Source organism: Prosopis cineraria, unplaced genomic scaffold, assembly GCF_029017545.1.
Source record: "Prosopis cineraria cultivar Desert tree isolate PC_DT_omini unplaced genomic scaffold, ASM2901754v1 PC272, whole genome shotgun sequence".
Lineage (NCBI taxonomy): Eukaryota > Viridiplantae > Streptophyta > Magnoliopsida > Fabales > Fabaceae > Prosopis > Prosopis cineraria.
In genome coordinates, this window is record NW_026555599.1 from 1 (window position 1) to 14,741 (window position 14,741).

Sequence of the window (14,741 nt, forward strand, 5' to 3'; positions counted from 1 at the left end):
AAAGTGAAAATGTATTTTGTTTATGTGACGCCCTTTTTAGGTTGCGAATCACCCCCACCAGCCTGCATTCCTCAGCAAGTTGGATTTTTGAAATATTTCTTTCTATTGCCTTTTATTTTGCGGTATTATTAAAATTAAAACCAATCTGATCAGTTGAATTAGGATAGATAAACTGTTAAAATTAATATCGTAATTAATTTAATAAAGTTTGTCCATACTAATTAATGTTAGTGTAAATGATAGACACTCTTATCATTTAGTAAATGTAGTTAGAATTGAAATCCCAATTTGTATATAAAGCAACTTAGTTAAGAGGTTTTTATCATTTATCTTAAGTATCTCAAAGAAGATATTTGCTGTCGTGGTTTGATGATGATTTTAGCCATTGACTCTTAAATCAATATTTTTAATTAATTTAATGACAGATTCAACTTTCAATGCCTTATTTTTTATGCATTATTGGCGTGCATGTTTCATTTTTGTTTTCTATCATTCTTTTATTCTCGTGTTCCTTGATAAATCTTGTTCTTCACATTTGTCATTGTTGATTACTCTCTTTACCAATTTGCATGGATTTAAATGTCCTTACTAACATTAGATCACTCAAGATATATATAAACTTTAAAAACGGTAATTTTCTTTTGTCTACTCCTTTCCTGTTCACATGTAAAGTTGTAACTGTTTTAGAGTTTCATTTTTTAGAAAGAAAAAAATTGTCTCTCTTTCCTTTTTTCATTACATGTAAGTTTCCCCTTATTAAAAACAATCATTTTCGAGCACAGTTAGACATTAAATATCAGCATTTTTTTAATAAAAATTCAAATCTTGATTCATTATTTGTAAAGATTGGCCACCATTTTTTAACCTCAACTCCCATTAACCTCTCTTTCTTTTCTTTTTTCTCTTTAGAGCATATTAAAATGTAGGAAAGATAAGTTAAGATAAATCTCCAAGATCTATTTTATCCAAACTTTTTCGGTAAGAAAATTAAAAAGATAATTCATGAATGAAAATTTTAATGCTTTCATAATAAGCATCTCTCCATTCATTAATGTTTCATGCAGCTTTGATAGTGAATTAATCATGAAAAGTTTGGTTAATGAATATTTCGTTCCCAACCAATCATAAGATTATCTACCCGTGATTAAGCAATTGACCGTTTGTTTCGGCTATTGTTAAGTAATTTTCATATCATTTGAGAAAGTAATTTGTTGTTTAGAGATTTTCGAAAAATATAACTTATTCTGCGTTTAGTCAAATCATTAAAAGCACTATTTGTTAGGAGGTGTTTTTCAAATGATCAGAAATTATTCAAAACAACTCATCCCAATGACAAAATATCTGCCTTTTTTGAATATTCTAGTTATATTTTAAACAACCACCACAAAATTTCTCAAAAGCAATTTCTTTTTTACAAAATGAAAGTGATTTTTTCATTTAAAAAAACAAAAGTTAAAACAAACGGATCTACAAATATGCTAGGCAATGGCATTAGGTAACTAATGGGTGAGATATTTCCATATACGAAAGGCCTTCAGAAACTTTCTTCTCTTTCATTAATTCTTAATTCTACAAATACAACCACATCAATGAACTCGTGAATTTCAAAGAATAAACCCTTACCTGGCAGTTTCCTTCCTACAACGAGAAAGACACAAGAAAACATAAGATTTAGAAAATAATAAAGAATCAAAATTTTGCCTCTTAGTATCTGATTCCTTTGGCGACCTCAAAGAAATGAGCAACATTCTCCTCGGGCGTGCCTGCCTACTCTAATGCCATGACCAAGATTCAATATATGTTTCCCCTTGCCAGCTTTTCTCACAGTATCATTTATGCGCTTGGTGATGAACTCCTTTGAACCAAAAAGAACCCCAGGATCAACATTCCCCTGAACTGCTATATCTGGTCCCAATCTCTTCCTACCATCAGCCATGTCGACTGTCCAATCCAAGCTAACAACATCGACACCTGTCAAAGCTAGCCTCTCGAGCAAGCCACCCGATCCACTTGCATAGAGGATTAAAGGAAGTTGAGGGTGGGTTTTTTTTCACAGTATCTACTATCTGCTTCAAATAAGGCAAGCTGAATTCTTCAAAATCTGCTGGACTGAGCTCTGTTGCCCATGAGTCAAAAATCTGAACAGCTTGAGCTCCACTGTCAGCTTGGTATTGAATGTATCTTGCCATTGATGATGTAAATTTCTGAAGTAATGAGTGGAGGACCTGTGGACATGTTACAATTCAACATATATCGAAGAATTCATTGATTTCGAGAAACAAGACAGGATTTGTCCACTGAGATAGATAAGATTATCAAGTGATCATAAGGATTCCCAAGTCCAAATCTAAGGCTAAAATAGAGAAAGTTCATTCAGTACTAGATTTCTTCCTATCTTTTAGTGAATATCATGTTACTTTACATCAAATGACTGGATAGCTGTAGCATCAGAGCGGGATGGATTGGTCAGTACAGTTTTAGAATACCAAATAATGAAATAAAAAAGAAGTACGTTCTATAAGGATAAGGGCTTTGCCAATGCAAGAAACGGTTTTGGGCCAGCGTGATGATTAAAGATTGTTAAAGATTACCTTAGGTTCTGAGAAAGCCAATCTCTTAATTTTTGAGAAGTGTTTTGAAGAACCACCCTCTACTACATATGAGGCCAGGGTGAATGGAGCCCCAACAAACCCAAGGACCGCAGCTTTATTATCAACCTGAAATCAACACAAAAGCTGTTAGATCCTAAAAGATAATAAAGCAAAAGGGCATTATACATAATTCATTTGGACAAATAGAATAGCATTAAAACAACAATTATATAAATTCCCAAGGTTAGTAGGTTAGATATTTGGAGTCACTGCTAAGCTCCACAAATTACTTTTAAGACACGCAACAACAACAAATTAATACCACCAAGACATTCAGATTCAACACATCATCTTAATAGCCGCATGTAGAATACCAGAATGGATAGTTCATTGATTTTTCATTATTTGTTCCCTAAGATAACACATAAGCCTTCGATGAATATTTTAATGCCACTAAATCCCAGCACCCCTAATAACCATTGGTCATTCTTATTATACAGTCTGTTTTATCCTCAAATATATACGAAGAATTCCCAGTACATCCAGTAAATGACCAAACTAAAAAGCTTTTGTCATTAAAAGAAGAGCCGTGAAATTATAGACAATGAGCATTGAAAGATGGAAACTGTTGGAGGAAAAGATCAGTCAGACCTCTTTCCTCAAAATTTTGAGTGCCTCCCCAACATAAGGAACTGAATCTTCAGGAACAAAGTCTCTCAATTGATCAACCTGGGCAGCTGTGTGAACAGGATCAAATATGACTGGGCCCTTACCCTTCACAATATCAAAGGGTATATTCATTCCAGAAAGTGGGGTAAGAATGTCTGAGAATAAAATCACCTGCATCAGAAAAATGCCAAGGAACTTGATGGTAGAAGAAGCATAGCAATAACCCAAAAAATTATAGATATATTAATGTGAGCCATCAAATTACCCCATCAGGCTTGAAAACATTCCATGGTTGCAATGAAATTTCCACAACAAGATCAGCATTTTCAGATCTTTCACGAAATGAAGGGTACTTTTCACAGATAACTTGGTAACTCTGGTCGAAAAAGGTTAATGAATAAGATCCACTATCAGTAAGGAATATGTACACTCATCAATTGTAAAATGCACCAAGTACCAACAGTAAATTCTAAATAATGTAACAACAAGCCAATTAAATTTGGTCTATATGGATGATATAAAGTCACTATAAGCTGCTATCTTTCTGAAATTTTCCAAAAACATCAGCATTGAAAAGCTTCAGAACAGCCAAATTTATTAATGCAACCAGAACTGTAAGCTGTGTAAACCTACCTTCATGTACCTCCCAGCTTGCCTCATGAGCCAAACTGGTGGTCTTTCAACATCTATCCCACGAACAGCATTAACCAATAATGGTTCAGCCACAGCTGTTTCTTTTGGTTCAGCAATCGTCCCTGGATGTGATTTTCCAGAATTCAGTTCAGAAACTCAAACTAGTATGCTTTGTGAAGGGAATAATCGATATGCTAATGTAAGTTTGATATAAGCTAAATGATAGTTAGAATGTACTGAAAATAAAAACTAAGAACGCAAAGAAAAACTGAAATAATATGTTTATGCAACCACGGTTAGCAGCATTATATTATACAATATCGTAAGCAGCTTTGAGTTATTAAGGGTTAAGATCCATTTTGCCTCTGAACTATTTTCATAAGAGCACTCAGTGTCCTAAACTTTTTTTCATAGCAATGTTGCCCTTGAAGTAATTAAATCCTAACAATGTTGCTCCTGACATTAAAGGAACAAACATTTGCTGTTAACTTTGCTGACTCAGAAATAAGTTTGGCTCAAATCATAGTAATGTTGCCTTTGAAGTAAATAAATCATAACAATATTGCCCTTTAAGTGATTAAACCGTAGCAATATTGCCACTAACATTAAGAGTTAGCAAAGTTAACAGCCAACTTTTGTCCATGTAATGCTAAGGACAACATTGCTATGATTTAATTACTTTAAGGCAATATTGTCATGACAAATAGTTTAGAATAAATAGTTTTAACACAATGGGTGCTCATGTGAAAATACTTCAAAGGTAAAAATGGACTTCAACCATTATTAATTAATCCCAAGACTATTTGATAGCAAAAGAAATTCCAATAAATCCTCACACAAGGGTGCCCAATCCCCGTTGGCTTGAGCAAATCATTGACTTAGTTGAAAGCCCAGGAAATTATCAGATCGAGTTAGAGAAGAAACAGCTTTTAGATAATAAATACACATAATCTCAGGCTTCGCATAAACTCATCACTGAGGGAGAAATTCATTTTAATTTGACAAACACAAGGCTAATTCACAAAGTTCTAAACTGAATGTTAACGTAAACATGATTTGCTCGACGGGCATACGAGTTTCAAAGATACCGGAAAGGGGAAAAAAGATCAATCACAGATTACAATGGGCTCTCTCATAGGATTGCATTTCAAATCACGAAAAGGGTCGTAGCGCATACAAAATATTACCTCTCAGGGAGCAGAGAATTAGGGACCTGGATTTGAAGGAAAAAGCGAACCGTGATGCTCTAGGCGTAGACGAAGGAAAAGAGGTTGGAGTAATGGAAGTGAAACTAGCATTGATGCAGTGGTTGAAGTACAAACTGGATGCCAAGTTTGCCGATGGCATTTGGGTCAGCTTCCCTCGAAGGTGCGAAAGAGGTCAATGAAGAGCTAGGAAAGATAAGGGATATCGGCAACCTAATCCTTGTAAGAATCCTTAGGATGGTGACTTTTGCCATGTCAGCATCTTCATCGGCCAATTTATTTAGGTTTTGCCCCACGAACCTGCTCAACTAAGCTCAAAGATCTGTCTGGTTTCTTAATTAAGCAATCGAATTTTAAAATTATTATCAATTTTTTTTTGTCATGTACAAATATAACAATCCTGTTTGAGGTCAAATATTAAATATAAGCATGGTGAGATTTGAACATTGGTTCACAATTTTTTTTTATTATGCACAAATATAAAAACCATGTTTGAGGCGGAACATTAAATATGAAAACATATAAGATTTAATTATTAGTTCATCATATTATGAAGGAAAAATGATAGAAAAATCTGTTTACATTAGGTAAATGATAGATTGGTCCACAAAATGATATGATTTTCCTAGAGTTCTTTGGGATCTTTATGTCATTGGGGAATCAAATGAAATGATCAAATTACCCTCAAAGTAAACAAACACCCCAATCCTCGTTGAAGAAACTTGTAAATTTTTTTAATCTGTCTTAGGTTCTTGGGTTTTTCATTCACACTTTAATTCGTAGTATTCTTCTGGTCCCTCCCCCTCTCCCTCTCAGTCTCCTTCTCCTTCTTCTTCTTGTTCTTGTGTTCCTTTTTTTTTTAGTTTCTATATATGAGTTGTTTGTTTTGTTTAGCTGTTGTGCATAGGTATATATAAACAAATATTCTTCCTCTATTGTATCTTCTGTACGTGAATAAATTTTCTCTTCTCCTTGAAATTTTCTCTTCCCATATGTGATAGTTGAAGTTGATGAGAGTTATTATGTGTAAATGATTGAGATTTTCATTTTCTCTCCATGCTTAAAGCTAAAAAACATGAGTACTATACTTACTTAGAGGGTATTGATAAATGACAATTTATTGTTGCATAGTCACAAATTTAGGGACAAAACTTGTTAATATTGAAACTAAAATTATGAATGAAGACTTGCGAATCTCTAACTCTGATGCATATCTGGACTTGCACACTATGACTTGTAAATGGCTAATAAATTATTGTAAATTTAGGAACAAAAGTTGTTAACCTAGGAACCAAAGTTGTGAATGGACACTTGTGAATTTTCGAGTCTGATGCTTATCTGGACTTGCACATCTCGACTTGTGAATGACTAATAAATTGTTACTAATTTAAGGACAAAATTGTTAACCTGAGAACTAAAGTTATGAATGGAGACTTGCGAATTTTCAACTCTGATGCGTATCTGAACTTGCACACTAGGACTTGTAAATGGCTAATAAATTATTACGAATTTAAAGACAAAACTTGTTAATATTGAAATCAAAGTTGTAAATGGACACTTGCGCATTTCCAACTTTAATACATGTCTGGGCAAAAGTGTCATTTCCTTTAATTCTTCAATGACAAAAAGATCCCAAGAGACTCCAAGAGAATTATACCATTTCGTGAGATCAATTTGTCATTTACTTAATTTAAATAGATTTTATTGTCATTTTTCCTATTATGAATTCATTAGTCAAATTATTGTCAATTCTAGTCGAGGTCTATTTCTCTCTTTCATAGTACAAGGTAAATTTAATCAACTCTACATTTGTCAATAAATGATAGTTATGTCTTTAATATTGTTAAAAAAATATGTAACTTTTTAATTTTATCATTTTTAACCATCAATAAAAACCACATTTGAGGTCGAACAGTGAATATGAAAGCATATAAGATTTGACTATTAATTCATCATATGGTGAATCCATTAGTCAAATTATTGTCAATTTTAGTCAAGGTCTATTTCTCTCAATCATAATATAAGACAAATTTAATCAACTCTACATTTGTTAATAAGTGATAGTTATATCTTTAATATTGTTAAAAAATATGTAACTTTTTCATTTGGTCATTCTTAACCACCAATAAAAGCCATGTTTGAGGTGAACAGTAAATATGAAAATATATAAAATTTGACTATTAATTCACTATATTATGAATTCATTAGTCAAATTATTATCAATTTTAGTTAAGGTTTATTTCTCTCGTTCATAATATAAGGCAAATTTAATAAATTTTATATTTTTTAATAAATGATAGTTATATCTTTAATATTGTTAAAAGATATGTAACTTTTTAATTTTATCATTCTTAACCATCAATAAAAACCATGTTTGAGGTCGAACAGTGAATATAGAAACATGTAAGATTTAATTATTGGTTCATCATATTATGAATTTATTAGTCAAATTATTATCAATTTTAGTTAAGGTCTATTACTCTCATTCATATTACAAGATAAATTTAATCAACTCTACATTTGTTAATAAATGATTGTTATATCTTTAATATTGTTAAAAATATGTAACTTTTCAATTTTGTCATTCTTAACCATCAATAAAAAATCATATTTGAGGTTGAACAGTGAATATAAAAACTTATAAGATTTGATTATTAGTTTACCATATTGTGAATCCATCAATCAAATTATTATCAATTTTAGTTAAAGTCTATTTCTCTCATTCATAATATAAGGCAAATTTAATCAACTTTATATTTGTTAATAAATGATAGTTATATCTTTAATATTGTTAAAAAATATGTAACTTTTAATTTTATCATTCTTAACTATCAATAAAAATCACGTTTGAAATCAAACAGTGAATATGGAAACATATAAAATTTACCATTAGTTTACCATGTCGTGAATTCATTAGTCAAATTATTGTCAATTTTAGTTAAGGTCTATTTGTCCAGTTCATAATTTAAGGCAAATTTAATCAATTCTACATTTGTTAATAGGTGATAGTTATATCTTTAATATTGTTAAAAAAATATGTAACTTTTCCATTTGGTCATTCTTTACCATCAATAACCATAATAAATTGTTGTATAAAATTTAAAACGATAATAAATAAATAAAAGATAAAATTAAAAAATTAATTATTTCAACTTTGCCTTATATTAAATACCAAAAAAAGCTTTTAAAGTTTGCATTATATTAGAAGCCGGCGTGAGTAACAAATATCATTACCAATTCACCACACATCACTGCTATACAAGAGATAAGTCATCAGAGCCTTGACTAAAATTTTCATAATTATAAAGATTGGCTTTTGAATGAAAAACATATAAGAACCTTAACTCAAGGTGACTGAAATCTTAAGGATAAAACACTGGATTTTTCAGAATTGAAAAAAAAAAGGATAGGATTCTCAAGTCATTAATTCAAAATAAGGAAAAAACTTCGCTGATAGTTAATGTGTACCTTCAAATTTTAAATCCTTAATGCATATTTTATTGTTACTGAATTTTCATAATTCAATTGACCTTATTTAAAAAAAGAAAGAGAGGCATCACAGTTGGCTTGACATTGCAATTTCAAGTTTGTGTATACAACATTGATGGTAAATTATAATAAATCAAAAAACAATATGATTTACTTAAGATTTCATTCGAAATATGGAGGCCAGATACAATATAAAATATAAATGCATGAAACAAACTGGCTAATTCTATAATGATAATTTTAAAAACTTATGACAACATCTATTTACGCTCCAAGCAAAAGTTTAATATTCGCTCATTGGTAACCTGGCAGCTGGCGCAATTTCAGATATATACATGAATCTACTCCCAATCTATCCTCAGATATCTGTATCTTTATTTTAATTTTAATATATATTTGCTTTATACCCAAAAACAAAAAAAAAAAAGAAAGAAAGAATCGCCACATTTCCCATCTACTTCTATGCAGCAAAACCACAAGCAGAAACAGGAATAAAATATAGAAGTCACATTAGACCGAACTGATTATTGCAATATAATCAAAGTACCTTTACATAAAAACCAAAAATTATCGCTACATAATTACAGAGAAACATTTTCAGGTGGGAGGAGATAAATGGGAAGAAAAATGTATTAAAAAATGGTGTCAGTTGTGAGTTTCCTTTTCGGAGGAGCATTCTCTATGAACTGCTTCTGCAAATCCATGAATGAGGAACCCTTGTTAGCAAACAGTCTACGCAAGTTGATCACAGAAAGTTCACTAAAGCTAGCAATAGCAAGATCAGCCTGCCCCAGATGGTACCTGCAGGATGAAGGAATGTCCAAAAGCTGCATGAGTAATCTCATCAAAAGTTTCAGTAATGAAGTGCTTAGCAAAATGATAATTGTCAAGTTTTTTTCATTTCAATGAGATGTAAAAATAATAGATTAAATTTAGTCCATGCATTCTGAGTTCTGATGCTGACCCAAATACTAAATTTGAATAAGATTGATTTAACTCCTACGCATCTTGTATTCTGATACTGTGTTTATAAGTCTCTGCAATTTCATGCATCAAATTGTATAGGTGCATGCCTGACATGTTTAAGGAAATTAGTTTGGATAAAATTTAGGTATAACTTCGATGTATCTGTTATAAGTTCTCCAATAAAAACATGGCAAGTAAAATTTCTACAACTTGTATCCCATGATTGAATCTTTTAAAGAATCCCTCCATTGCCATGTTTTTATGACAGCTGGATAAAAAACACCCAAGTAAAACTTTATCCAAGTCTCGTGCATTTAACTTTCCGAGGAACATCTTGTTAGCTACTATTGTACATAAAAGTGAACTACTCACGCAGGATGTGCGCCAATTAATGCTACAGCCATCATTGTACAGTTGTGAGCAGCAGTTACTCCACGAGGGTCATCTTCAAAAACCACACACTTTGAAGGTTTCCGATCCAACTGAAAGGAAAATATTGTATCACGAATGAGTATATATTTGTTCACACTGCACATTCACAATTAATTTCCTTTTATTTTAATAAAGAAAATTAACTTCCTTAATTATAATGTCTTGTGGGCAAAGTGTAACACTTGCAGACTGACTATGAACAAATAAACTGTGAGATAGGTCTCAGGCCAGACAGTTGGCAGCCATAAAATTCCATTATAAAATCATGTGTCCAAATTTGCCGTATTTAGGTAAGGTGCTAATATGATTTCCGTTAAAATAAAACCAGGTAAGTATATCTTAATATCAATATACAAACAATAATTGAAAATATTACAAGCCTCAAAAGCTTTGTCATGATATAATCATCTGACTAGACTATACCTTGACAGCAGCAGAAAGAAATCTCTGAGCTATCGACTCCATTCCATCTTCTTCTGTCACAGTTGCCTGCAACTCAAATGTTATAATCAGCAAAGATGACATAATGAGAGAATGTAAAGATATCGTTGATTCAAAAAAAAATGTAAAGATATCAAGCATCCTCAATGTCCAAGTCAAACAATGTGTTGAAATTAGTTCTATCCAAAAGTGGCAATGTTATCCATTTGTTTTACCCTGGAAATATGTAGGACATTCGGTGAAAGCCTTTTAAATTTCCCAATCTTAAATAGCAAAACTTGGACTTTGTTTAGGAGCGACAACCAATTGATTTTATTCAGGCATTTAAAGCTTTTCATAACATTTCATAGACCAAAAGTCAAACTGAAGTGGAAGCTTATTACAGGAAAAGAGTCATAGCCACATTCAACCAGCAACATAATTTATTTATTTTATTTTTTTAATAACAGTCAAATTTAGAAAAAAAGGTCATACAGTTTTAGAATACAAGCCATAAACCATAATTTATATATATATATATATTATAACTCTAAAATGACACTTTTATCCTGAAAATAAAATAAGATATTACGATCTTTTGAGTCCATATAAGATTAACTAAAAAAATACTGGTATGCGATGCTACTAACCAATTAAGATTCGAACTAGGTCAAGCCTGCCTAATTGGGAAAAAATTGTCCTAATGTGGGTTTCTCTCATCTACAAAGCTTGAACCCAAGACCTCACTCAAGGGATGTTTGAGTCCATTACTGTGAACCCAACATCAATAGTTAAAATCAAGAGTTATTTGTTATTTAAATCAAATTACTATTTCTGCAATGCCACATTTATGAAGCATAGTGACTATTTATTCCTAAGATGAAGTTCCTGTTTTAACCATTCTCATGTACTACCAACCTGGAAATACTTTTGGAGTCCCATTCGTTCCAAAGCTTCTGTCATGCTTCTTCTATCTAGACTTGAAACGACAGCACAGGGGATACGAGCTGTGTACAACAGCTTCCAACCAGTCTTTAAGTCCTTCAACGGGTGTTTCAAGCTATATTAAAACATGTGCAAAAAAAAGTCAGGTTCTTGGGTCTATGAGGCCAAACACATCCCTTTTTTTGGTGTTTTTTTTTTTGGGTGGGGGGGACTTACTTTGAGAAGATTATCATAATATAACTGTGAAAACCTCAACTTCAATTCGTCCAGTTTGTTTTCTGCCGCGTCGCATAGAAAATGCTTCAAGTTTAGAAAGGTGAGTCAGAAAACATAATGTGTGCTCAAAGCAAGATTGGAGAATCTTGATAATAACACCTTCAGAAGGATATTCTAGTAATTGAAGGCCACATTCAACAGACCACTACTTAAGAAAAAAATTAATTTTTCCTTTTCCTGTTCCCAGTTGTGGAAAATATTTTTCCCCTTTGTTTCATCAGCTTAATGTTCAATAAGATATTAAGATCAGAAGCAAAGAGGATATTAGATGATGGGATATACAGATAACTAAGACAACCTGAAGATCAATGTCAGATTTCATGATGAGAAACCTGGAATTACATTCCTAACAGCAAGGCTCTGGACTAATTGACCCAATATTAAACAAGCACAAAATGGAATTTTGGGCAACCTGAACACCACTTTTCTTTCTTTTTTTTTTTTTAAAAAAAGGTATTCATTGGGCTAAAGTCGCCCTGTAAAACCAGTCTGCTCACTCTCTTCAGTAAAAAAAGATTACATTTTATGGCTGTCTATTCCCAAATTAGCACATGCTATCTTCAGAAGTTGAATATATTTGTGATTTTCACATAATGAAACTTTTTGGCATGAGTCCAAAATAATAACATGTATCTAAAATGATACAAACTACAAACTGCAATAACTTCATTAGTTTCAGAGTCATAATAAACATGATCATGAATTTATTGTCATGACTGCAATGTTCTTCATTCTTATATCAGTTGCTTCTAGTTGTCGATTAAAAAAAATCTCTACTATATTGACATGAAGAAATCTGTAATTTATAATCAAATAGTTAAAAATTGTGTGATATATAAGTTATGCAATACATGTTTAGATAAGCAAATGCAAGTTTCCAAACCTTCTGCAACACGTGATCAGCACCAGCATATAGCATTGCTCTTTCCACATCACCATCTTCAGGAATATCCTTCCCTGCATGAGAATCAAAGTAAGACTTAGAATAATCTTACCTCTAGAACGATGCACACAAGTCAACATGAAATTTTCTAAAATCTCAGATCCAAGGCAGGTCCAATTTGATACACTGATCCACAGTGTATTTGTTTCTTGTACCAAAGCATGAAAAAACTTCCCAGAAAACAAGGTGCATGGACTTCACAGTTTATTGAACCTGTTTAATTTAAAAATGGCAATGCCATTTAGTAGCTATTTGTTTATATAGATGAAATAAAAGCGAACAAAATGGAAAACAAGGGGCCTGATCTCTTGTGGAGGAAGGAAAGAAAGCCAAGGAAATGATCTGTTCCTTCAAATAGCATATAACACTTCTTTCCTTCAAAAGTGGCAAAAAGGAGGATATGGAAAATCACTTGATTGAGTTCTCTTAATTTCCATTTTTATACACCAACACCAGCAATGGGACAAGTACCGTTAACATGGTAAAATTTTATGAAATTCCTTCCTTTCCTTTCTATTATTTTACATAAACTATCCAATCAAATGATTCTATTCTATCACACTATTTGCACTTGTGATAATTTTTCTTTCTATTCAGTTCAGTACATGGTCCATTAAAATCAACACAGTCAAGCTCCAAAGATCATCTCACTAAAGTCCCACAGTAAGAACTTAACTTACCCTCTTCTAAAGCAAGCTGCTCCCAAGCATTCCATCTAAGAGCTCGAGTATCAACCTGAAATACATCACATACAGTTATCATGGAGAAAAATATAATTCAGTTGCACAACATCATGGATTGTTGTGCTCTACTTATCTCAAGAAGTATAGCAATAGCCCCCATAAGTAGTTAATAACTGAGGCAATACAAGTCTACACAAGTTCAACAAAGACCCTAAAATCTTTTCGCACCACATAACATTTCCAAAGCATGTCTAGCTTGATAACTCTCAAAAACATTCCTAAAAGCTTAAAACTGACCACAACGTTGTCCCAAGAAAAGATAAGACCATAAGCTTCATCCGGCTTCATAGCATAGCGTATTCGCTGAAGAAATCCATCTTGCAACTTCTCATTCAAATAGTCCTAATTTCAATAAAATAAAATAAAACTATTGATTCATAAACTAGCAGCTCAACTTAATTTTACGGGAAACTTAAAATGACCATAGCAAACAAAATTCATTACCACATCAACTTTTAACGGTCCATCAGCTCTAAAAGTCTCAAAGCCTTCCCCATATTCAGCTCCTATTGCCTGGCAGAGAACATAAATTGGGAAGAGTTATGGGAATAAGAAACCTTGGAGTCCTGGAATTCTAATTAAGTTAACATGATTAAATTCACTGTTCCAATAAGATCGCATAAGGATGACCCAGGCCGATAAAAGATGAACCTTCAATGTTGGTTAAGCAGAGAAATTAGAAAAATAATAAAAACAAAAAAGCAGGAATCCAAAGACTCGACAACCGGCATATTGAATCAGGAAAACGAGAAGAATCTGTACCTCCTGCATGAAAAGTTTATTGGGGGTAGATGGCAACCCATTACCATTCACAGAGCCATCATCTTCGGGCCCAAAAGAACACCGAACGACCAGACGATTCCTGACCACACCCGATCGCTTCAATTTCTGGGAAAAAGCACATATTAGAAAAAAGATAAAATCGCAATTAAATGAAGAAAAGAAACAAAGGCGTAAATGAAGAGAAGAAATTGCATACCAAAATGTTGAGCTGGAGGGGGAAAGAAGAAGGTTGAAGACGAGACGACGGTGAGGGAGAAATTAAACGAGAATAGGCTCCAAAATTGTGATAAGCGACGCAGTCCATGGCAACAAAGCAAGGCGTTAATGCTGGGGAAGAAGCAGACAGCTGAGCAAACAAGACGAAGAAGAAGAAGCTAGAGCCTTTAGCTGCTGCTCAATTTTCCCGGTTCATTCGGCATCAGTTTCAGAGTTTTTGATGACCAAGGCGTGTTGCCACTCACGTGGTAAGCTCCTTCACTGTGTTTGTGGATAAGAATTTCTTATTCTCCTTCTTTTTCACTTCCAATCCTCCAGAAATTATGAACGAACGTATAACAAACATTGATGTTTTTTTAGTATTTTCTAAAAAATTATAATTGCCATCCTATATTTGTTTAAAAATATATAACAAATTCTTAAGTAATTG

At 32.6% G+C, this 14,741-nt stretch overlaps 1 protein-coding gene and 1 pseudogene across 1 annotated transcript; both read right to left on the bottom strand.

Moving 5' to 3' along the window:
- Window positions 1–1,522: 1,522 nt before the first annotated feature.
- On the bottom strand, window positions 1,523–5,290 carry LOC129296162 (uroporphyrinogen decarboxylase-like). The gene is given in 8 exon segments (XM_054934750.1): window positions 1,523–1,764; window positions 1,766–2,050; window positions 2,052–2,225; window positions 2,592–2,717; window positions 3,243–3,431; window positions 3,526–3,636; window positions 3,894–4,015; window positions 5,081–5,290. Coding segments are annotated over 8 exon segments (1,227 nt in total). The 5' UTR covers window positions 5,241–5,290; the 3' UTR covers window positions 1,523–1,704.
- A 3,807-nt stretch (window positions 5,291–9,097) lies between these two features.
- LOC129296161 (5-amino-6-(5-phospho-D-ribitylamino)uracil phosphatase, chloroplastic-like) lies at window positions 9,098–14,557 on the bottom strand (annotated as a pseudogene).
- Window positions 14,558–14,741: the final 184 nt, after the last annotated feature.